The sequence below is a fragment of the Anomalospiza imberbis genome, chromosome 7 (genome assembly GCF_031753505.1).
Source record: "Anomalospiza imberbis isolate Cuckoo-Finch-1a 21T00152 chromosome 7, ASM3175350v1, whole genome shotgun sequence".
NCBI classification, from domain to species: domain Eukaryota; kingdom Metazoa; phylum Chordata; class Aves; order Passeriformes; family Viduidae; genus Anomalospiza; species Anomalospiza imberbis.
Genome location: NC_089687.1, coordinates 36,204,746 through 36,228,086, shown reverse-complemented (window position 1 = coordinate 36,228,086; position 23,341 = coordinate 36,204,746). Strand labels below are relative to the sequence as shown.

The following is a 23,341-nucleotide window of genomic DNA, read 5'->3' as shown; positions in this document are numbered from 1 at the left end:
AAAGGAAATACAGAGTGGGATTATTTTAAGGCAAATTCCATCTGAAATCAAAGAACTTATTTTAAAACAGAAATAAGGAAGCAGAATCAAAACAGAAAAAAAGAAAGAGAATTTAGGTTTGCTAACAAGACTTAATTTTTAGTCTCAACTTGCTCAGGTAAAGTTGCTTCTGCCTGAATCTAAATATATGAAGGATGGCATCCAAAGCTTACTGGGAATACATGGTACAGCATATTTTCCTTTTCCTCTGCCATAGGTTGCACATAAATCCTCAAACAGCTCACCACACCAAAAATAAGGCTGTATAAATATCTGAGCACATGGAAAAATACCTCTCCTGTTGCTAGCACATGAGAAATTAAAAGAATTAGACTGTTTGAGGCACTAGGCAGGGACCTCTTAAATTAGTAACAATTCTCTGAACACAAATATCCAGGTTTTAGGCAGATTTCTGGAAATGAGCAAGGCAGTGCTGGCACTGAGATGACAGTTCCTAAGTAGTATTTCAGAGGAAGTGTTTGTCTGAGGGCTTGAACAATTTCCAGCAGTTGACATTTTGCAACCAAAAGTGTGCCAAATTAGGTAATTTCCGTTGCTTTTTTTGCTCTTTGTGTTCTGCTTGCTTCTCCCTAGATCGCAGTATTGACACAGAGAATTCCTGACTTAATCTGTGACTGCCTGAAAGCCTGAATTAGTCACCTGAGCACTTCTAATAATCTTAAAATGACACTGTGGCAGGGAGTTAATGCCTTAGGCTGTCGCTGGTGGGATCTGTAAACTCTCATCTGCAGCTGTCAGGTCTCTATTGATAAGGAATTGCTGTTGCAATTGGATGCCTGTGATAACAATTAGGATGGAAGAGATGCAGAAAAGAAACTCAGCTGTTAATCTGGGCATGGTTTGCTGGTGGAGGCTCCTTGGTGCCTCCTTTGGACGCTGTGTAATAACTTTCTATCCTCCTTATATTGTGGTGCCCAAAAGTGCAAACAGTAATCTCTGCACTCAGTAATCTCAGTCTCCCAGGCAGATTTGGGAGCACTCTCAGTGCTTTTCCTGTTAATGAAAAGTTAATACCACCCACTCCCCACAAATCCTGTGGAACAAGAAAGGGAGAGTATTTTACAACTTCCTCTGTTTGGCATAGCTAAGAAGGTGCTAAAATTCAGGATACTGCAGCTTCTTGGTCCTGTTCCTGAGGCACTGCTTCACTTAAAGGTTAAAGATGACTTTAATATCTTAATCATCAGGATACAGGATGTTCATTCCTAGACTTTAGCCACAAACCTCATATTTAGCTGAGCTGTGTGTGTCTGGTGTGGCTGAATCTCATTTCTGTTCAAAGGAAGCAAAGTTTACATGGATGCTCCTGTTCTCCTGGTGAAGCAAGAATTCCTTGCTGTATCTCCAGGCAGCTTTTTCATCGTTTCCAGTGACTTTCATCGTTTCCAGCCCTGAAGCTGGGCATAAAAACATTCTTTCAGGTGAAATCAAGTGTTCATGAAGAATTTAGCCTGTACAGAGTCTGCTCTGTAGGACTGAACTTCCATTGCTCCCAGGGCTGTGGATGCTTAGACAGTGGGGGTGACTTGATTTGGTTGTTTTCATCAACTTGTCCTTTTTCTGTTTGTAATGAACACTCTGCTCAGGTGTATGAACAAACTAAGTGTCAGTTGGCAAAAATAAAATCTAATGCTAAACACGGGGTGAGAATAAAGGGATTGTGACTGGATTAACCAGGATTTTGCTGGAGAACTGGGTTAGAAATTCACTGTATCATGTGCCAAGGTTCCCGTCTGGTTGAATTTGCTGAAATGTTAAATTTTAAAAATTGCAAAACTAAAACCATGATAGACCCTGCTGTACTAATGGTGTAGCTGATGGGTGTTTCAGATTTTTATATAGGCTGTTGTTGATGTTGGTTTAAGTTTAGATTTGGAAAAATCAAGACACTGCCCATTTTTAAATGCAGTATTCTGTAAATACTTGTGTGTTAACGAAACTTAGTAACTTTTTACTTAAGACCACTTCATCCCTAAGTCCTCTGGAGCAGCATGAACACTTTGAAACCTATCAGCTGCCAGTGAATTTTGAAACCAAAAGCCTGAGGCTCAGATCTGTGAAAACAGTTTCTTGACTATCTAGCTCACAGTGACTTAAAAACCCCATCTCTGCAGTAGTGTGCATTTTTTTAACATCATGGTCATGCAGTTAGGGGTCAACTCAGAGACCTTGGAGTGGTCTCCCTCCACTGTGGCTTTGTCACATCAGGGCTGATGTGAGCATTGCACAGATCCTGGTCTTGTGTTCTCTGAATGCTTGAAGGAAATGACTCCTGTAGGTTTGCATCCTGAAAACCTGTTTATGAGTATCTGAGGAAAAAGGTTCATATTTAAAAGGTTGATTCTCATAATTTCCAGTCTGGGCAATGGTTGGTAATGGTGGTGACAAGAAGGGAAAAAGTAATTGTAAAGTACATTTGAAAGTAATGAAAAAAAGGGAATGTCTCAATAAGTTTTTGTATTCCAGTTTCTCTTGGAAATGGTTTCCTGGAAAGCTTGGTGATGTGTAGATGGACCATTGCTTGGGAAGCTGGCACTGAGAATGCCTGGGGGAAGTGCAGAGTGAGTCCAAAGGAGTGGTCTTTGAGTGCTTTAGTGAACACTTTTTTAAAGATAAAAAAAGCACAAGAACTGTGCTGAATTCACGATGAAACGCCCCTGGAGCACAAAGGGTTTAAATGTCACTGTGAGGCATAAAAGTCTTGGTTTGAGGACAAAAGACTATTTTTGTACAGCTTGTGTGCTAGAAAAAAACATGGTCACATAACTGTCAATTCTGATGCTTCTTTAAGATCAGGAATATAATATTCCAGTTATATTTGGCAGAACTATGGCTCTGTGTGAACGCTTGAGCATTTGTTCTTTTTGTAAAGGCTATGGGCAGCTCTGTGGGATTCAGAACAGTGCTGGTGCTTTTTGACACAGGGGCTGCAGAGGTGGGGTTCGAAAGTACTCTTCATGTTAAGACAGCACAGAAAAGCCCATAAAAACCCACTAAATAATTATATTTATAAAGAGCATTATTGCCAACAGACAGGCAGGAATCTAGTTTTGGAGGGTGATGTGTGCTCTGAGGAACATGCAGCTTTCCAGAGTCCTTTCCTGGCTTTCTTGTCATCAGAAAGGCATTTGCTTGTAGTAAATGCATTTAATGAAACTAATTTTAGAACCACAGGTCAGCACTTAAATTTGTTTTCTCCTTGTTAGTCTCACAGCTAGATCAGGCCTTAAATTTTATAACAAACAGGACTTCCAGGTCTCATTTCTTCTCCCTGTGCCAGGGCTGTCTTTCACACAAATGAAAGAATACAGTTGTTGCCAGTTTTGTACCCTTTGTAAGTCAGATTCCATTTTTTAACACTTGAATCATATTTCCAGCGCTCGGGTGGTGCTTTCCCCCCTTTCTTACTCAATTTTCCCTTTGTTCCCGATCCTTTATTTCTTTTGTTAGCGACAGAAATAGCGGTTGCGCAAATCAGCAGCGTTGTCATGGGGAGACATCACAGCGTGAACGTGATGAAAAATGGCCAGTTTTCTTTTCTTTTCTATTTTTTTCTTTCTCCACTGAGATGCCACAGGGGGATGAGCAGGGAAATCACTGATTTCCTGTGGCTGGACAAGGAGCAGTGGGGTGCTTGGTTCAGCTGGGCTGAACCGGGGGAACTCTCGGAGTATCCCCTGGCATGCGAGCCAGGCTGATTCCTTGGAGCAGCAGATTTGTGGAGCAGCGTGGCTCCCGCAGGAAGCAGTGCCGGTGCCATCTGTCCCCTGTCGCTTGGATCCATGTGGCTGAGGCCGGAGCTGTCGCTGCTCCGGGGGACAAACGGCCTGGGTGGCAGCTGCCTTGCCTGCTCCGGGCATTAATTCCCTAAGGAGATCGGATCAAGCCGTGCCTGCAGAATGGGAGTAGCGCAGGAGCTACAGATTCAGCACCGTAGAGACGTGTGAATTCCTCCTGGAAATGCCGAAGTGAATATTCAGGTTGTGCAGCTGCCCCCGAGGGCACCCTCTGCGCAGAGGTTTTTAAGGGGTTGGTGATAATCGGCCTGTTATGGGTTCTTGCTGCTGCAGAGGAGTTGGTGGAAGAACCTGGCAGAGGCTCAGTCCTGGACATCATCAGGGGAAAACAAACCCTTCATCTTGGCTTGGTGGTGGTGAGAACTGGTTGTTATTGCAACTGGTGCAATGTCACAGCAAGGTTTAAAAGCTTGAACAGGTCCAAGGAGGATGATCAATACTCCCAGCAGTGCAATTCTGTGGAATTACAGGACTAATAAAAAACTACACAAAGAGGGAAATAGGATAAACACTTAAATTTCCTCATAAAAGAGATGGCTGGAATGAAAGCTGTACAATGTTTTGCTGTAAGGAGGTGGGAGTATATGACTTTATGGTGACTTTGATAAAGCTTTCCTTTTCCAGAGTATATATAAAACACAGGAATCTGCATGAAAGTCAGGAATGTATTCTAGGAGTAGCACACTAAACCTGTCACCTACTTTGCTAATTATGTGCCATTTTGAGAACAAAAGCTAAACCATGTGAAACATCTAATATAGAGCAAACTCCATGTTTAACCCTGATCAACTAAGTGGTTTATTTTATGTGGGTGATGGTATTGGCCAGATAAATCAGGTACTGCTGAGCCTGTAATGGTATCAGTGTTGTACTTGCATTGTCCATCACAGCTAGAATCCTTATACAGTCAAATATTTAGACAGGCAAGCTGTGGTCTCAGCTGAATGTTGCCAGAACATCAACATTTAAAAGGCTATTTTATATCTAAGAGATGAAAAATCCTTATTTGTGAAGATTAACTATTGCAACCTAGCTGCAACGATGTTCTGTTACACTTAAATGGATAATTTATCTCCAAACCTGGTGAAAACAAATTAAGGGCAATTTTGTATCAGTCTCTTAAAATGAACGATCCTGGTTGTGTTTTTAGTGGGAGAATCAGTCAGAGGAGATCAGATCATCAAAAGTGGTTCGGAAGTGGCCCCTGGAGAGGCGGACTTGCAAAGCATCATCCTGTGTGCGCTGTGTCCTTTGCACTGGCAGTGGGGCAGCTGGGCTCTCCTTTGAGCTCGGAGGTGGCACGTCCCAAGCCAGCCTTGGGCCGGGCTCTGCGGAGCCCGTGTTTGTTTTGCTGCCTGAGATAAGCTCAGCAGGGTCCCGTGTCCGATGCGGGAGTGAAATGCCGTCAGCGCTCACCGGGAGACGCCGGGCTGGGATTCGGTGCCTGGTGCTGGGAGGTGGCACAGGGCTGAGCGAGCTGCTGGGCTGGCTGCCAGCGCCCTGGAGAGGAGCTGCATGGCCAGCAGGAAGGCTTGCACCCATCCCCAAGGCATTCCTTAGTGATGGAGCTCCGTGGGTGCTCCCCAGTGAAACCGCTGCACATCTCTGCTCCTGCTGGAAATGTCGGGGCATCCTTCCCTGCCACCCCTCAAGGCAGTGCTTGGAGGAGAACTATTCCTAGATTGGGGTGGCAGAACTGGCCAGTGAGGAGTGGAGGCTGGGATGGGGCCCTGTCCTGGCTGCTGCTTGTGGCAGTTTTCAGTAGCGGTACTCGGCTTTCACTCTGCCATAAAGCAAATGCTGATACGTGCCTAATGTGAAGTGACTTGTTCCTCCTGAATTGTACATTGCCCGAATTCTTCAGAAAGAAGCCAGTTAAGTTTTCTTGCATAGCCAAATAGCTGCTTCAGGTGTATCTTTGTATTTAAAGTTTTCTTGGGATGATACTCTATGCTTATTTGTTTCTTAAATATTCTGTGGATCACTTTTTATCCTGCTGTTCAGCTGAAAAATAATATAGTGGAAATTTTTAACTAATCATAACACTTACCAATATTGTTACACATCCCAATTTCTAGATGCTAAGTGGGCCTTTGATATGTATTGCACTGTGACCTAATCTTGTGTGTAACTTTTCCCTGTGCTGGGATATGAGCTGTAGCATTTTGGCAGATGTAGTGTGATGTGACGAGGTACTCTTTTAAAAAACACGTGAGCATTTCCAAGCAGTTTTTGCAGCAGAACAGTTACAAAGGCATTTTTATAAAAAACCTGAGCTGTTTATCATGCTTATTCCTACTATACAGCTGGATTTGTGGCAGAGCTTCTCCCGTTTGAAGGGATTTAGCCTTGCTTTTCCCAGGCCTGCACCATGGATTTGCATAAGCTGCAGTTATACACTCCAATGGCTTTTCCAGGCTCTGTACTAGAGGCTTTCAGTGAAGCAGACTTTGCTGACTGCAGCTCTTGTCAAGCCATTAACTTAGCTGGGAGGATGCTCAAGGTGGTTTCCAGATAACCTTGGCATTGCTAGGATTTCAAAAGCCCTGTCAGGTTAATAACAGTAGAACTCCACAGCCTTCCCCCTGCTGTATGCATGGAGCAGTGACTGATTTTGTGGTATTGCTGCCCACTGAAGTGACAGTTTCATTAATTGAGTAATGGTGTGAAATCTGCAGCTCCACATGTTTTATTCAGAAGAAACCTTAAACCTGCTGGTAGCTAATGCATGGTGTAAGCTGGGTGTATTCATCTGCTGGCCCAATCCTCAGCACTTCGAGCTTCTGTCTTCATTTAAATGTGTTTTTCAGAGAAAGAGTTCCCTTTTTACTTCATTCTCTGCTAGATACTGTATGAAGGAGTGGCTGGATAGCAGAAAATTATATCTCCTGGATAGAGTGAGGCTTGATGACCTCAAGGGGTTTTTTAAAACTTTTTTCTGGCACCTTTATCTCCGTGTATAAATAGCTCACAAGTCTCTTCCTCGGCATTGGCTAGATGTAAAATAGTGTTAAATGCTTTTGGGAGGGGAAAGTAGGTTTCTCAGTTCCTGGTGGATGGAGCAAATCCAAGCTGCAGGCTATATTTACACACTTAGGTTCCCTAGCAGCTTTTACTCCCTAAATAATATGTGCTGATTTGGTGTAGTGTATTTTAAAATGCACTCCTAACAAAAAATTTATGCAGGACTTAAAAGACAGAGAAGTGTTTCTTTAACATTAGTTAGTAGCTGCATGCTGTCAGCAGCTCCATCTTAATTTATTCATGCAATTTTTAGGTAATATTTTGATCAGCAACAATTCTTACATCTCTTGAAGAGTCATTTAAGGTGGCCAGGTTGTGCTGCTTCTCTCCTTGGTGTTTGCTGTGAGCAGCTGAATAAGCTTGTCATTCATGCCCTTGAGCCTGCACGGATTGATTTTATTGGAATTGCCTTGGCAAGGGCACATTTTTCTCAGCTCACTGCTCGTACCACAGGAGAATTTCTCAACTGTATGAAGTGCCCTGGCACCAGATCCTCCTGGAGGAGTTCACCGGGGACAAACCCAGGGGTTTATCTATGTTTGCAAAAGGTCACCAGGAATTCTCAGTGACCTCAAGGAAACTTTTTTTTTTCCTTTCAGGCAGCATCTCGGGTTTCAAGGAGCTCTGTAGCTTCCTTGCTTAATTGGTGCTGTTGAGCCATGGAGATTTGCTACCTATTAAAGCATCACTGACATGGAAGGATTTGAGGTCTTCTCTCCAAAGTTTAGTTGGTTTAAACTCTTGTGCTGTGTGACTGGCAGGTGACATGGCTGTTAGCATCACTACAGCTTGGGGAAGTTGCTGTGAGTCTTTTCAGAAATGCTACTCTGCATGAAATTGTTTTCAGGGCTGAGAATATAATGGAAGTTATTCTTTGTATAACTTCCATATGTATTGTGGGTTGTTTTTGTAATATAACTTAAAACCCTACTTTAGCTTTAGTAGTAAACTGTGTTGTGATGATTAATGTTTGACATTAATATTCTGGAATAATTTACAATAAATCTTCTGTTGTCTGGCAGACGTGCCTCTAAAACCTGTTGTTTTGTATGTCTGTAGCTCCAAGTATTTCTACATCCATAACAGCTTTAAAAAATCAGGGGAGCAGTCAGAGCTTTTAACGACCCAATTAAAGTCTGTGTTGGGATGACTGATGTGTGCAAAGTCTATTGCCAAAGGAACCCAGAACATGCAGAAATGCCTCGTGTGGTTTGGGGGGTTTTTGTGTCTGATATTGGCACGGTGTTGGATTTTACAGATGAATGTAAAATCCTCATTTTTTTAATGATCAAAGGCATGGCTTCAATTCAGATTCCTTCTTTCCTCCCTTTGTCAGTCAGTAAGTTGTGCATATAATGAAATACCTGTTGAGGTCACTGTGAGTAATCCTAGAGGGAGAAACCTGGGAAAGGAGAGCAGCAACAAAAAATACCAGAGGGATGAGGAGAGGACCAAATACACCCTCCAGGAGCTGCCAGAAGAACTAATGATGGGTTTCAGCTGTGGTTCCTGTGTCAGTGACCAAGCTCAGCTGTGCTCTGCTGGCCCTCCTGATATTGCCCTGAGGTACAAAAAGAAGAAATTCAATCTATTCCTCTTTCAAAAAGTTTCCGCCAGTCTCCTCTCTCTATTGTAATTTATAGTTAAATGTTCTCTCTTTACAATTCCCACTCTTAACTAAGAAAAGGCAATAAATGATTGATAAGTCCCAAAATACTGAGCCTGGGAGGTAGGAGACAAAACAGTGCAGGAGGTTCTGTCCCTAAAAACAGCATTTAGTTGAATCCTCAGCTTCTGCTTTGGGCTCTGAGGTGCTCCTACTTAAAAACCATCTGTCAGCACAGCACATTGCTGCCTGTTCTTCCACTTAGCCACCAGGTTGTGGGAGCCTGCAAGAATAATATTGTGAACCTTTTCAAACCTCTTCATTTTTTTTTCTGCTGTTGAAGTGATGCTGAATGTGGAAGCTGTTACCTTTGAACAGGCTGGTTGGTATTTAAATAAAACAACCCTGTAGGTTTTGTTTGAGTACTTCAAAAGTATTGGAGATGGAGCGGAGAGTGAGGCTTCAGAACAGGAATTACTTACAAAATAAAGCTAGCTAGGATTTGTGGGTTATTTTGAGAAGCTGGGGGGTCTGGAGACTTCACACAAATTTGAAACATCCCCACTGCCCTGCTAGCTTTGTTGGTTTGCTTCTTCACATGAGTGGTTGAAATGTTTCTGGTGATGGTAATAATTTAAGGCTGAATTACCAGGTCCTCAATAGGAATACAGAGCAGTGTCCCTTCTACTGTGGTCTTTTATCCTCTAATGGTAATTTTCATCTACATCCTCAATGACTGAATAACCATGTCATTAAACATTTATATTGAAAATTCAGGGGTCCAGCTTTGTGTGGTGGAAGTAGTGTCTCCTCAGGGACACAAAAAAGTGTGCTTTGCTTGGTTTACTTGATTTGCTTGATTGCTGCTCCCTCTTGTGGGGTTCAGGCCAGTTCAAACAAGCTTGGAGTTCATTCTTGGTCTGTTTAGATGGAGTAATTAATCAGTGCTTCTCCTCTCATACACTGGGTGGGGTAATGACGTTAAGACTTGCTCCTCTGTGTACCTTTACAAACTAGAGCATTCTTTTATGTCAAGGAGACTAAATCTATTAAAGCATTTAATTCACTTCTTAAATTTAATTCAGTTTTTTTTTCAAGAACTCACCCAGAGCTGTGCTGTTAATATGTGGCAGGGTTTACATTTCTGTCAGAGCAGAGATGAGGCAGTTCCACAGCTGTAGCAGACTTGGCAAGTCTTGCTGTGCTGGCAGCAGTGAAACCTCTGACACGTCCTCTCCCGTAGTCAGCGCTTCTGACTCGCACTCCTCGGGCTGCTCCCCTTCTTAAGTGAGCTGCTCCTGAAAATTAACCCCCCAAAAATAGCCCTACCTCCCATGTGCTCTCCTGTATCCCAGCAAATGCTGTAGCTGGGGGAAAGATTTTTTTTTTTTCCCTTGTAATTTCTCAATTGTTTTGCTGGCCTAAAATCTCCACATCTAATGTGTTGTGCCTGAAGATGTACAAATACTGCTTATGTTTGTTTCCCTCCAGAGAGACAATGAGCTCTGGACATATAATCTCTGTTCTCTGGTCAAGAAACTGAGGTGCTGGGGATTTCTTCATTGCTTCTAAATGATGGCAAAGACCTGTGCAACTTCAGTGATGAGTTTTTGCCGTGAAACTCTTCCAGGAATTTCCCTCTGAAGCTTAAAAGACAAATTGTCCTGACCTCTTGCAAAATGGGAAGGGGCCACATGAGTGTGACACTGAAACAAGAGCAGTTCACATGATGTAATTTCTAATATTACACCATTTCACAATAATGATAGGATTTGTCTCAGCACTGCAGTTTCCATCACTTCACTCATGTTGAACTGTTTCTGTCCAGGAACTGCAATATGGGTATTAAATCTCAGCTTTGAAGAGTATTTAGTGGATTACCTGAAACTTTTGATCTTCATTTTACTTGGCTTTAAAAGAATAAATCAGTCTTAAATGTGCTGCATGCAAAGTCTGTGCTTCTGTGGAGACCCAGTGCTGTTGTTGGACCCATAATGCATTCCCTGTTAATGTATTTATTCTCTCTGTGATGAAGGCAAAGGTGGGATTTTGGCTGAGATTAAACAAGAAGCAGGTGCACTTGATTTGAAGGAAAAAAAAAAAAGCAGAACTTAGTGTTCTATTTATGCCTTTTCTTAAAGCTTTATATCATTTTGTGTCACAGACTGGAACACTAGAACAGCATCCGGAACCTTTACTTCAAAACTTGTGATTTTCTTTTCTTTGGCTGGTACTGTGAGCATTATTTTAAGCAAATGGGGTTTGTATCTACATTTTAATGTGCTCTAAGTGCAGAGCTGTGTTCAGGATTTGCCACCTTTTATTCAGGTGAAATCTGCATTTCAGCGGGGACCAGAGCGTGATCCCCACAGATTACATTGCTTGTAGCAGTCCCTCAATTTCACTTCTTATTTATACTTCAAAATCTTTTACCAGTCAGCAACAAAACTGTTTATGTCCATGCATCAAAAAGATGTTGGCATCCACCCAGCCCCAGAGCCCTCCCCAACCTGTGTTTTTGCTGTAAAGGAACCAGATGAGAAATTGCACTTTGTTGCAGGTTCCAAATGGGGTTATTGTGCTTTACTTTATGGTCAAGACAAATGTGTTTGCTCTTCAGTAACGTGTACCAGTGGCTGAATTAATTTTGCACATGTGCTCCATTATGAAGAGCCTTTCTGCTGTGTGCTGGTGCCTAAGGATGAGTCCCCAGTGGGAAATACTGGTTGGAGCTTTGCTTCCAGAGAGAAGTCAAACACCAGAAGTCTGAAATAAACTCAACTCTTTTATTTGTGAGCTCTGAGTGACTTTAATTGCAGAGGCAGTTCTGCAATCAAACAGAAATATGGTATTTAAGTGGCACTCTGCAATACAACCGTTCTACTTGGGTGTTCTGAGGTTCAGTTTTATTTAAATTTTAAATGAGGACAACAGTTGCTGCAAAACACTGCTGGTGCCATAGAGAGAACTACAAAGTGGTCACTGCAGAAGAGAAACTTCTCTCTTTTTATAAAGAAGTTGGGTAAAATGAGTAGAAGAAACCACTGGCTGCAGCTTCATGCAAATAACTATTCCAGGAGACAACACTGGGAAGATTTTTATGCTTTCCTTGTGAAATTCAAGTCCATATTTGCTACTGCTGCCAGTGGGTTTTGGTTTTTTTCCTCCTTCTAGATACATGGCTGCAGTATTATCCAGGGTGTAGAAAACACATGGATTTGTTCTCAGAGGTAACAGCTGTAGGGGAGTATCCAAATTCCTCCCTGGTGGGACCAACCACTTACTGACCAGAGAGCTATTTAGGGAGAAAATGCCAATTGAAGAAGTGACGTAAATGTGGTCAGTTGATACTAACTGAGGAGCTGCCAGCCAGCATGCTATCCTGGAGTTGCTCTTTCATCCCTGTTTTGCTTTTTTGGAGTGGAAACAGCACGAGTGATTGATTGCTAACTAGCAGTGGAAATGATGCACTCTATATATAGAGTGGTGCTGGAGAATGGAGCTACAATGCTTGTGGAAAAAAAAAACAAAAACAACAAAAACCCAAACCAAAACAAAGCCCCACCAACAAAAACATTTATTGAGATAATAAATGTCTCTAAACCGCTGCCAAGATGGAAATGATAACAAGATACCTCAGTTTTAAGAGGTGTTTTAAGACTGATTCCTTGGGGCAGGATTTGCTTTGGTAATCCGTGCAAACTCCTGGTGGAGCTCAGTTATTGTTTAGACTAAATATTGTTTATTTTTGTGTTTTTAGCAGCAGCTCCTTGGGACTCCAGGGCAATATAATTTACGAGGTAGGATGCAAGTCCCTAATTGTGTCTTGCATTGTAGAGCTGTACAGGCTGTTCAGTGCAGAATAAACATTCTCCTCCTTTGTAGGGGGGAAAAGGTCTGTGTCAACAAGACTTTGCAGCCTCTGCTCGCATGCCTAAGTTCTGTCCCCAAGATGGGTTTCCTGGCAAACACATCAGCAAATGTTTCTCCAAAGTGCACAGTGCTCATGTACGAATTCCTTCATTAGCTCTGTGTCTCGTTCCCTCTTCCCCTTCCCAGTCTTTGGCTCCAAATGTTAAGCAAGAGGACCAAGAATGCTGAGCCCTTAAACACAGATAACTCACAGCAGCATCCTCAGCATGTCAGAGCAGAGTGGCTGCCTGTTCCCACTCCTGGTGCTTGGGAATTAAGGAAAACAGAACACCAGAGCTCTGGCATTCGGAGAAACCCTAAAAACAAAATTGGAAATCACTCTTGGAATGCCCTTGCAAGAAAAACTTCCCATGAAAAAAATCCATCATTTAATCTCCCACCAAACTTCAGTCTCATAGGATTGCAGGGTGTGGGTGAGGCTGACCCAGGGAAATAGGTTCAGGCTGCAGTCAGGGTGGTCATGGGAACACCATAATAGTTCTTCTGGCCAGGTTTCCACTGTAGGTATACTTTATCATCCTCTTTCTATGGGAAAATTGGACACTTCTCAAAGGGAACTGTCAATTTTTTTGCTAAAATGTTTGATAATGAGATTCTTTGGTGTTTGCAGAGGATGTAATCCCTGTTCGTTTAAGGTGTCGTCTGAGTTCATTCTCTCTAGTGAATGCAGTCAAATATTCGAGTTGTAGCCTGATGAAGTTTAGCTGTAAGTCTGACTTTTTGGACTTGATTTTTATTGTTAATTTGATTTGTCTTTTTTTTTTTTTTTTGGCATTCTGAGTGAGAGAGCTTGGTGACTTAACCATGGCACTCCCAGAGCTTGCAAATGCTGGTGGTGTTTTCCCACCTAATGTCCCTGATGAGGGTAGGACGGAGTGAAGAACCTCTGCCCTTTTTGGAATTAGTGCTGGCTTTCCAATTCACAAAATTTACAGTCATGGTGGGAACGGTTAATTCCAACTCTTTAATCTCATTAGATTGGAAGTAGAGCCTGGGAGAGGGCAAAGCCTTGTGCTATGGATACATAAGCAGAAAAGCACTTTTCTACAAGTAAAAGGCTCTTGCTGGATAATTTTTGTGGTTTTCTACACAGGTTTTTTACACTCAGATTCTGTGAGGTGATCCGAACCAAAATCGGATCTTTCTTTTTCCTTTGGTTTGATTTTTTTTTTTTTTTCATTATTAAACAAAGGAATGGAAAAGCTTAAGACTAGGCCAGGAATTTTTATTATGGGAACCACTCTTGAATCTGTCACTTCTAAAACAGGAAGATGATGTAGCTTTTCATACACCCATATTTCCAGTTTCTGAAGCTTTCATCCACCAATATTTCAAATTTCTGAAGCTGAAGTAGCCTGGCTTTAATATATTCAGTGTTGCTTTTCAGGTTTTTTTTACTGCTTTTACTACTTTTAATACTACTTTTTAAAATACTTTTACTGCTACTACTTCTTTTACTACTTTTTTACTACTTTTGTTAAGGTTGGGATTGAAGCTTTTGAGATGATATTTTGTGGTTAGGTTTAAATGTTTATTTTTATGATCATATTATTTATGATATAGTTTTATAGGTAGTGAGTTTTGTAGTATTTTACTAACAAGGTACAAAATGGTTAATTATCTTTTGTTATAAGGCTTTTTAAGGTTAAACTATCTAATTAAGAAATTAAACTTAAATTATTTTTACTTTTAATTCAATAACTAATTACTTGAAGTCCGCAATGCAGACTTTTTTGTCTAATTACAAAATACTGCTTAAACTCATGAAGAAGAAGGAAGAAGAAGGTAAAGAAGAAGGATTAGTTTTTGTTTTAATACTTCTGTTTTGTTACATATATTTTATTATATTCTAAAACTTTAAACTTTATATTATACATATAGATATATGTGATATTATACATATATGTGGTATTATACATAAAGACACATGTATATAGAGATATTATATGAATTATACATATAGACTTATATAGAATATACATATATATATAGACATATACTATAGTATATAGTTTTATTTAAACTATATACTTGTAATTTTAATGTTATTAATTTATTTGGAAGGGTTTCTTTTACAGCCTTAGATTTAATATAGCATTTTTTTGTGTGTTTGGGTTTTAAGTTTAAAATTCTCAGCATCTGGGGTTCTAACAATTCAATATGCAAATGTTGATGGCATCACTGCTTTGGAGCTGAATGACAAATGTGCCAGAGGCTCCCCAAGAGCCTCCCAGCTTCCCTGCTGGAGCATGACTCAGTCTGACTTGTGCCTGATCCAGCAGTTTCCTTCCTCCTCCTCCTCCTCCTCCTCCTCCTCCCTCCAGGCCGCCGTGCAGCCTGGCCAAAAGATAATCTGTTGATCCTGGCAGGGGATGGTGGTGCTGAAAACCGGACATTGTTTTCCTAAGGAGCACTTGGCTGCGTGTGCTGGACTCCAGTGCCTTGGTGATGGCTACAAGGAGGTTTTGTTCCCGTGGCCAGCTGGGCTCCAGGCATGCCAGGATGGCCCAGCAGGCAGGGATGATGAAGAGATGAGGCACAGATGTCACTTTTCCTGTCTCTCTCACTTCGGGTGGGTGTCACTCCAGAGGTTTTTATTGGCTTTCTTCAGCATTCGAAGAACAACACTAGAACCTTATTAAAAAAAAAAAAAAAAACCAAAAATTGGAGTAACCAAATATTTCTTCTAATATAAGTGTTTTTAAGCTTTTTTTCCACAAAATGAGACTTTCTTTCTCTGTTCCCGCTGTTTGGAAAGCCAGGACTGAATAAGACACTGACAGACATTACTGAAATTCGAAGAATCATAGAATCATTTAGATTGGGAAAGATCAAGTCCAACCAATAATCCAACACTGGCAAATTCACCAAAAGTGATACCGCTTGAAGATAATGCAGGAAATGCAAAACAGAATTTCATTTTTGTAGCTATAAATTATATCGTCTGAATTATGTATGGAGGTGATGGATAGTGTTGGGAAGTGGCTGCTGTATTGCTGAAGAATTAATTCTGAGGTGGGTTAAGCTGGAGCCAGAGTGCTCTAAGGTGCAGGTTTTTTCAGTTTTTAAACCTGTCTCTAAAGGTTTTGACTACTTTATTCCTACTTGCATGCCTCTTAACCTACCTACCGCATGCCTTAAAGACCAAGTAAAAATCAATTGAGTATGAGCTGTGCTGAGGGCCAGACTTCCTTAGAAATTGAGTTATCAGTGATATTAACATACCTGGAGGCTGACTGGGTGATCTTTCCCTCTTGCTTTTGACACAGCTCCTCGGCTGTTGGTTGTTATGGGTAAACTGCACTTCTGGAAAGCTGATTTTTAGGATTTGGGCCAGCATTTGTGGAGGATTGAATTGTTCTGAGTGCAGGCATGCATTTTGTGCGTGCCTGTTTGCAAAGGAGAGGCGTGTTCCCCACGGGGAGATAAGGAGCCTGTGTCATTGGAATCAGAGTGCTGTCCTAAGTGCAGTAAACTTCCTTTTTATTTTCTGCTTAGACAAACCCAACTCACAGTTATCCCACTAGGTTTCTGGAAGTCTCAACTGACTCTCTTTTCCCCCTTTCTAAATCTCTCATTACCTGTTTTTCTTAGGCTGAGTTTAGCATTGTAGTATGTGCAATGCATAAGTGGGGACATCCTTCCTGCTTAGATATGTCCTGGAATTAATGTCACTCTTCCACAGCATCCTATTCCAAATGGAATGGAAAATCCTATTCCATTTTCCTATTTCCAGGAAATGCATGGACACAAGAACTGTGTACTGAATAAATAAATAAATGATGTGGGCGGCGAGGGAAGACAAGCACACGATCAATATGACTGATAAGCAAGCTTCAGTTTATTCAAAGATCCTGCCAGTTTATATAGTTTTCTTACAAGCAAAGTCAGCAACAAGCTCTCATTGGTTACTTCATAAAGGGTCATTGTTTTATGTTTCTTCTACTTGCAGTTGCAGCTGCAGCTAAGTTCTCTGTCTTCTAGCTCGATACATCTTATTTCGCTAGGTACATCTTGTTTTACATCCTGTTCTTGTACAGCTCATATCTCAAGGATATGCTGTCTTTTGCTATCTGTACATGCACAGTGTGCTGTTCCCAGGCCGGGCACAGTGCTCGGTTCTGGGGTCTCAAACAGGGGACTGCTGGAACAATTGTTCCATCGACCCATGGCCCTGCTCCTGCAGCCATTCCCCAACAAATAAATATCAATTTCAGAGGATGCTGATGTTTTTCTGAATAGGAGAGAGCTATGATGAGATAGGCACTGCAGTTTTGAAGGGATTTGTCAGGACCTGATTGGAATTCTGAGCCTCCTTTTACATAAAATCAATTACAAAATGCTGAAGTGTGTGTTCAGAGCACTGTCAGCTCTCTATTGCTGAAAAATGGAAGCTTCCTAGCATTAAAAAGACCTCTTGATCCTTCAGTTCCTACCCAGCAGGTCTGTAGTACAGTTGTTTGTTTGAATTTATCCTGGGGTGTATGAAGTGCTTCCTCAAGTAAAGTGAGTAAAACCAAACATCTTGGCTTGGAAAATAAATAGGAAAAGAGGTGTGTGTGGGGGGTTAATTTATGCCTGGTGTAGGAAATACTTATATTTTCAGTGTATTTTCCAAGTGACAGTGCAAAACCTGTAGAGATTTGCCAGTGAATGTCAGGGGAGGTTAATTCTTGTTAACCAAGAACCAGAACAAATTGTCTGTTTCAAGCTAAGATGAAGATATTTGTCACGCTAAGTTGTTCTGATGCTTCAGATTTACACAGTTAACATCACTCCCCTTCTCTGTTAAAATGTCTACATATAAGGCAATATGCACTTTTCCTGAAGAATTGACTCCAGGGCTTGGTCCTGGCTGCCTTGGGGTGAGCTGCCGTAGTCCAGAAGTGCCTTCTTCATGGCTGAGCACCAAACATTGCTGGAAACCCCAAATCATGCTGTTCCCTGCACCAAAACTGAATGCTGAGCAGCCTCTGGGAATTAGGGCATGGCTCCTCTTGGGCTTTGGGGCTGTTCACAAAAGACACACCTGCTGGAGGATGAACTGAGTGTCTGCTAAATGAAGTTTTAAATTATAGATGCTTCACAAGAATATATAGTATTTATTAGTTTCTTTATGCACATGCTGGAGTGGATTTGAGACAGTTTAGATTGATTTTGTTAAAGCAAAGTTGGGTCGTTTACCTGGTGAGGAAGTTAAAAATAACTTGTAGGCTCAACTGGTGGCTTTGGAGTTTAATGAAAGATGTGACTTTGGAGATCTTATTGCAGCCTTTCAGTACTTAAAGAAATTGTTATAGGAATGACAGAGACTTTTGACAAAGTGTATGGGAGTGACAGGATACAGGGGAATCTCTTCTCACTGCCAGAGGGATATTGTGGAGGAATTCTTCCCTGTGAGGATGCTGAGGCCCTGGCACAGGGTGCCCAGAGAAGCTGTGGCTGCCCCTTGATCCCTGGAAGTGTCCAAGGCCAGGCTGAACAGGGCTTGGAGCAGCCTGGTCTCATGGGAGGTGTCCCTGCCCATGGCAGGGGTTGGCACTAGATGGGCTTTAAGGTCCCTTCCTTACCAAACCCAAACCATTCTGTAGTTCTGTGACTCACATAATGTTCTACAATTGTAAAGCTTCACCTGACCTAAGCAGGGTTTCTCCCAGGGGCAGGGTGCAAGTTAGACATCTCTAATCCCTCTTATTTAAAGGAAGCATGACTGGCCTTCCCAGGGACAGTGGGACATGGCTTGGGTCCAGGGACTGCCAGTGAATCCAGCTGAAGTATTGCCCCCAAATAAAACAGTGCCAGCACTTCCAAATTAGCTAAAATACTGTGAGCAGCATGGCAGCGTGTGCTCTGCCAGCCTGAGCAGCCAGATTCCTTGTCCTGGGCGGGCAGCTCATGGAAAAACTGAGCTCAGCCGCTGGGTGGAGGCTTCGCTGGGCTCGCTGGCCGGGAAGGAGGGCGCAGGCTGAGTTGCTAAGGAGCAACCTGTTTGGCTTGCCGTGGAAAATCCCGTGCCAGGAAGGGATGACTCCCCGAGTGCTCTGCTGTTGCTCTTGTGGAATGGCAGTGGGTAAAATGAGCTCTTCAGGCTCCGCAGCTCTCCTGGCCTGTGTGAGGGGATGGGTGTGCGAGCTTCAGGTGAAGTCAAGGGGAATCGAGGGATGCTTTGGGTGAAATCCGGTGGAATCAACAGGTGGCATTAATCTGTGGAGCCAGGATAACTGCTCTGACCGTGTCTTCAGTTGTTCTTAGGGTGTCGTTCCGTTTAGTGCCACTTAAAACTACTTGTTCCCTCTAATCCTTCTGCACCTTTGGCTCATCCAGCTCATCACCAGAGAGCTTTTGAAATGCAGGGTGTCCTTTATTTTTGGCCAGCCACTATGCCCGATTGCTCTTCTGCAGTGCTGTCAGACTTCAATTACACAATTACATGTTTTGGGCTTTTTAAATTTTTCCCCCCATTATTCCATATCGTGTAATGCCATTTCTGAAGGAATAAAACCAACACCAGCCCATCTACCACCAGTGGATGGCACGTTTTAAGCTCGACTCTACACAACGCAGTCCGCAGCACCGATATAATTGCAGCAATTAACAGCAGTGGGGCGGTTTGTTTCTGCCATGCAAAGGCCGCCTGGCGTGAATAGGAATATATACATTTATAAGCATCTGCCCTGGTGGATGCGCAGCCCGGAGGGAGAGCGGGCGTGCGCCGAGTTGTTGGGATGTTCTGTTTATCTTCCTCGGGGACAAGAGGGAGGCGAGGAGGCCCTTCCCGTGGTGGATGCCGTGCGGGTTTCGGAGCGATGCCCGGCGGCGGCAGGCGTGTGCGCTCACCCAGCGCTCCCTCGGTGCTGCCCCGGCCGCCGAGCGCAGCGCCCGCTCCCCGCCCGCTCCCCGCTCCGCCCTCGGGCCGTGCCGGGCGCGTCCGGGCGGGCCCCGCCGGGGACAGACGGCGGCAGCGGGAGCCATGGACGCGGCTGCCGACTGCCTCAGCCCGGCTGCCCAGCAGCAGGTAAGGCCGGGCGGCTGCGGGGGGCTCGGGCAGCGCGGCCGGGACGGCTCCACGGGGTGGCCGGGAGCGGCCGGCGCCCAGCCCGGGGGCTTGTCCCGGGCTCGCTTTGCACAATCGCTGATCATAACGTGAGCTGTGAGCTGCTCCGAGAGCCGTCGTGCCCACGGGACCTGTTAAACGATTGCTAAGTAAAGTGTCGCAGCAGCCCCGTGGGACCATCAGATGGCCGCGGGCGGGTCAGGCGTCCCTCGACACGAGCTGTCACTCGGGCTCACCGCTGTCGCTGCAAGGGGGAGAGGAGCTGTCAGACCAGCCCAGGATGGGCTGTCGGGCTATTAGAAGGGAATCTCTATGTTTAAGTGTAGGCTAAGGTTCATCAGCCTGCTGCCTCTGAAAAGTAGTTTGCATTTAAGAGAAAGGTGAGGACTAAAGCAGGATGTGGACTGACCGAGCCCTGTGTGATTCACGGGTTCATTACCATGTAAGTGGTGCAAAGTGTTGTTTGTATTCATAGCTCATATGCAAAAAAAAAAATGTCATAAATATTCTGGTTTGACCTCTTAAACACAGAAGTCATTGTAGTCCCTCTTGTTTCGATGCTAAATAGTCACCACTCACCTGGTGAGCTCCTGGAACTCCTGGGTTAGGTCACATGTTGCTCAAATGGAAAAACATTGCCATGGATTAGCACTGGTTCTACCCGGTAGCTATGTTGGTCAGCTGTGTTACAGGAATATTGCAAATCAGGTGTTGCATGTCCAAACAGACTTTAAATTATGTAGGAGTGCAAAAAACCTTATCAGATTTTTGACTGATGAAGTGTGACTTGGCTAAACAGAATGAACAGTCCTATAATATTTGAGGAAGAGGATACAGAATACTGGAATGGGACAGCATCCATCATGAAAAATGATGTTGGCCCCAAAGATGACTGGCTGGTTGTGTCTTGAGCATGCTGGCAAGAGGTTTAAATCAGCCTGAGAATAGGTTTTGCAGCAATGCACAGCAGTGGTTTCTTACAGGGAGCAGGTGTAATTTTGTCAGGCAGACTTGTGTTTTAAGGTTTCTCTGGCAGTGGGATCAGAGAACTTTTCTGAGTATGGTTTGGTGCTGGCAAGCTAACACTTCAATCTTCCATGACAAATATGACACTGGCTTTTTGATTACTAGTCTTTGAAGCAGGTAATTTGGAGTGCACTGGAATTGAGGGGTGCTTTGTATAGCTGGAAAACTCTTATACTTGTAACTATGTGGCAAGTCAACATAGTCATTTTTCACCGCTCAGAAAAGCAGCATGACTTCCTGTCTTTGTTGCCTGTGTCTTGGGGCTGCCAGGCGAACAATGAAGCCCTGGCCATTTCAGGAGGGAAAGGCTCTGAGAATGCACACCTTCAGGATGTGTGTGTGTGTGGTTGGCCTCTACCTTAGCAACTCACCTAAATAATTCTCTCATCGCCGCGATGATGACAGCGCAGCTTCCCCGGCGCGGCGCGCGGGGCCAGGAAGCCGTGGCTTCCGTCACCATTGTGCTTTATCCCCCGGCCACGGGCACAGCCAGGCCTCGCCCCCACCAGTGGTGTTTAAAAAGGGGCTGTGTAGGGCTCGCTCCACAGCAGCTGCATGTCCCGTGCTCCCACTTCTCCCCACTGTGGCGGGTGGCAGAAGATGCTTCTCACCCTTTCCAGCTGACACCCAATACCTGGTTTGGTTTTTTTTTCATAGTTGTGCTCCTGTTACAACCTGCTTAATTTTCCCTCTTCAGATCTAAACATACTGAACTCCTTGAGCCAGGGTAAAGATTTGCTGCTGCACAGGGCTGGGTTTTTATTTTCAGGCTGAGTGACCCTTCAGCCGGAGTGTCAAGTGCTGAGCAAGTAGCCCGGCAAAAGCAACGAGCATTCTGCAGTTCAGCAGTGCATTTGTTTCAGGGCTTGGTGACTGTAAATCACTCTGAGCAACTGCAATAAATAAACAAGAATTCAGTGTGTATATTTGTAGTATTTGAGTGAGTCCCATAAATTAAAGTGATGATTTTTCAGCTGGTGCCCAATTCTGTGTTCATCTCAGTAGTCTGGTTGCCATCTCCTCTAGTTTTGCCCATGGGGCCTTACGGAAGTCTCTTATGAGGTTTGGGTTTTTTTAATATGACTTGCTCAGTAGGGCTGAAGCTGACATTTCTCCTTGTCAGATGAACAATATTTCATTAAAGGGAAGTTGCAAAAGCTTTGTAATGAGTGCAATTAGGCTTCATATTTTTATTCTTCTGTTTTTGACAGTGATCTGTAACTTTTCATTGAGGCCTGTGTTGCTTGCTGAGTCACTGGTGAATTTTAGATGATTTTAAGAAGTCAAGGGGACTTCTTCCTTCAGTCTTAGTGATTTCTAATTTTTTTTTTAATCTTCATCCCTTGAATAGTTATTTATGCCTTAAGCAGCCTAAAGAACAGCTTTTAGTAAGCTGGATTTCAGAACTGTGTGAATTTTTGGGTGGTTTTCTAATGCTCAGCAGTGTCTCTTGCAGGCTGCAGTGTCTGTCTCTGCTACTGCCCTTAGAGGTGACTCGACTCTGGGCTCTGCCAAGTGCTTGGGCTGGACAAAGTCAGCCAAGCAAAGCCTGTTTTGGTTTAGTCAGCTCAGAGAGAGAAATGTAAAGTTAGCGTTGCTGCTTGCAGGCTGTGCAAGAAATCAAGGTATTTATAGCACAGAGCAGAGTCCAAGAGGCTCAGAGAGTGTGGTTTGACAAACTCCGATGCGTTCCGTCACGCCCGTGCTTCTGAGGAAGAGGCCCGCAATAAATCTGACGCTCCTCTGTGTTTGTCTGAAGGTCTGGCCTGTGTTTTTATTCTTCCACGTCCTAAAGGTTCAAAGCTTGAGCAGGTGGGGCTGTTCTGGGTGTCCTTGCCCAGTGCCATGCTGGGGGGCACTCAGTGTACCTGAGCTGGGCTTTGGCACCGGAAAACCTGTGTGCAACAGGCCCTGTTTGGCTCCCACACTCACTGTAGGATTTGTTAGGCTTGCTACCAGACTTTGGTTTGACTTTGATAACATCTTACCCAGTGAGATGTGGGCTCCTCCCTGTCCTGATGGATTTACTTCCTCTGAGCTCACAGGCAACACCAACTTCATCACGAATGCCACCTACAGAGTATTAAAAAAAATTCTTTCTGAGTTAAGTAATTCCATCCACCAAAGCATGCTAGAAATGGGATTATGAAGGCCACAGGTTGACCATTTGATGGCTGGCCTGACTATATAGCATGATGTATTTCTGTTGAGCTGGAGAGCACCCTCCAAAGACCCATGGGTAGCCAAACATACTGAAGCCTTTTTTTTCTCCTTGCATATTTCCTGTCCCCCCTTCTCTCATTTTGCCGTGGGCTCAACAGCCCTTTAGGGAAGGATGGCCTGTTTCTTACAAACCCTCCTTTGTCCAGCACAAATGAGCTGGTGTTTGGTTAGGAACCATGGTGAAAATAACTGTGTAATCATCTAAATGGCACCCAGACATCTTTGAGAGCGTGCTTGAAAATATTCCTCAGTGCTTGATGCAGCCCTTAAGGTACAGCAGCCTTCTGACAGAGAAGTTGGGGTTACTAAGGAGCTAAGAGCATTATTAAGTAGAGACTTAATTCTTTTACTCCATGAGGATGGTCAGGCAGTGGAACAGGAGCCTGGAGAGGCTGTGGAGCCACCAAACTCAGAGGTTTTCAAGAGCCAGCTGGACCAAGCCCTAAGCAGTGTGATCTGAGTGTGATGCTGACGCTGCTTTGAGCAGGAGGGTGGGCTGGAGACCTCCTGAGGTCCCTTCCATCTTGAGCAATTGTGTAATTATTTGTTTCAATGTGATGAAAACAAGTTGCTTTAAAATATGAGTGTTCAGGATGAAATAACACTTGATGACTTCTT

The 23,341-nt window shown here is 43.6% G+C and overlaps 1 protein-coding gene across 39 annotated transcripts in view; it reads left to right on the top strand.

Moving 5' to 3' along the window:
• Nucleotides 1-23,341, top strand: part of LRRFIP1 (LRR binding FLII interacting protein 1) — a 104,946-nt gene that overhangs the window by 18,451 nt on the left and 63,154 nt on the right. For 7 of the 39 annotated variants that reach the window (XM_068196645.1, XM_068196644.1, XM_068196641.1 and 4 more), the window contains exon 1: nt 19,336-19,435. The exons of the other annotated variants lie outside the window; for them this stretch is intronic. In XM_068196645.1, coding sequence (XP_068052746.1) covers nt 19,391-19,435 — 45 coding nt within the window. In that variant the 5' untranslated portion in view covers nt 19,336-19,390. Of the gene's footprint in view, nt 1-19,335; nt 19,436-23,341 lie in introns of those variants that run through there. 39 annotated transcript variants of the gene reach the window in all.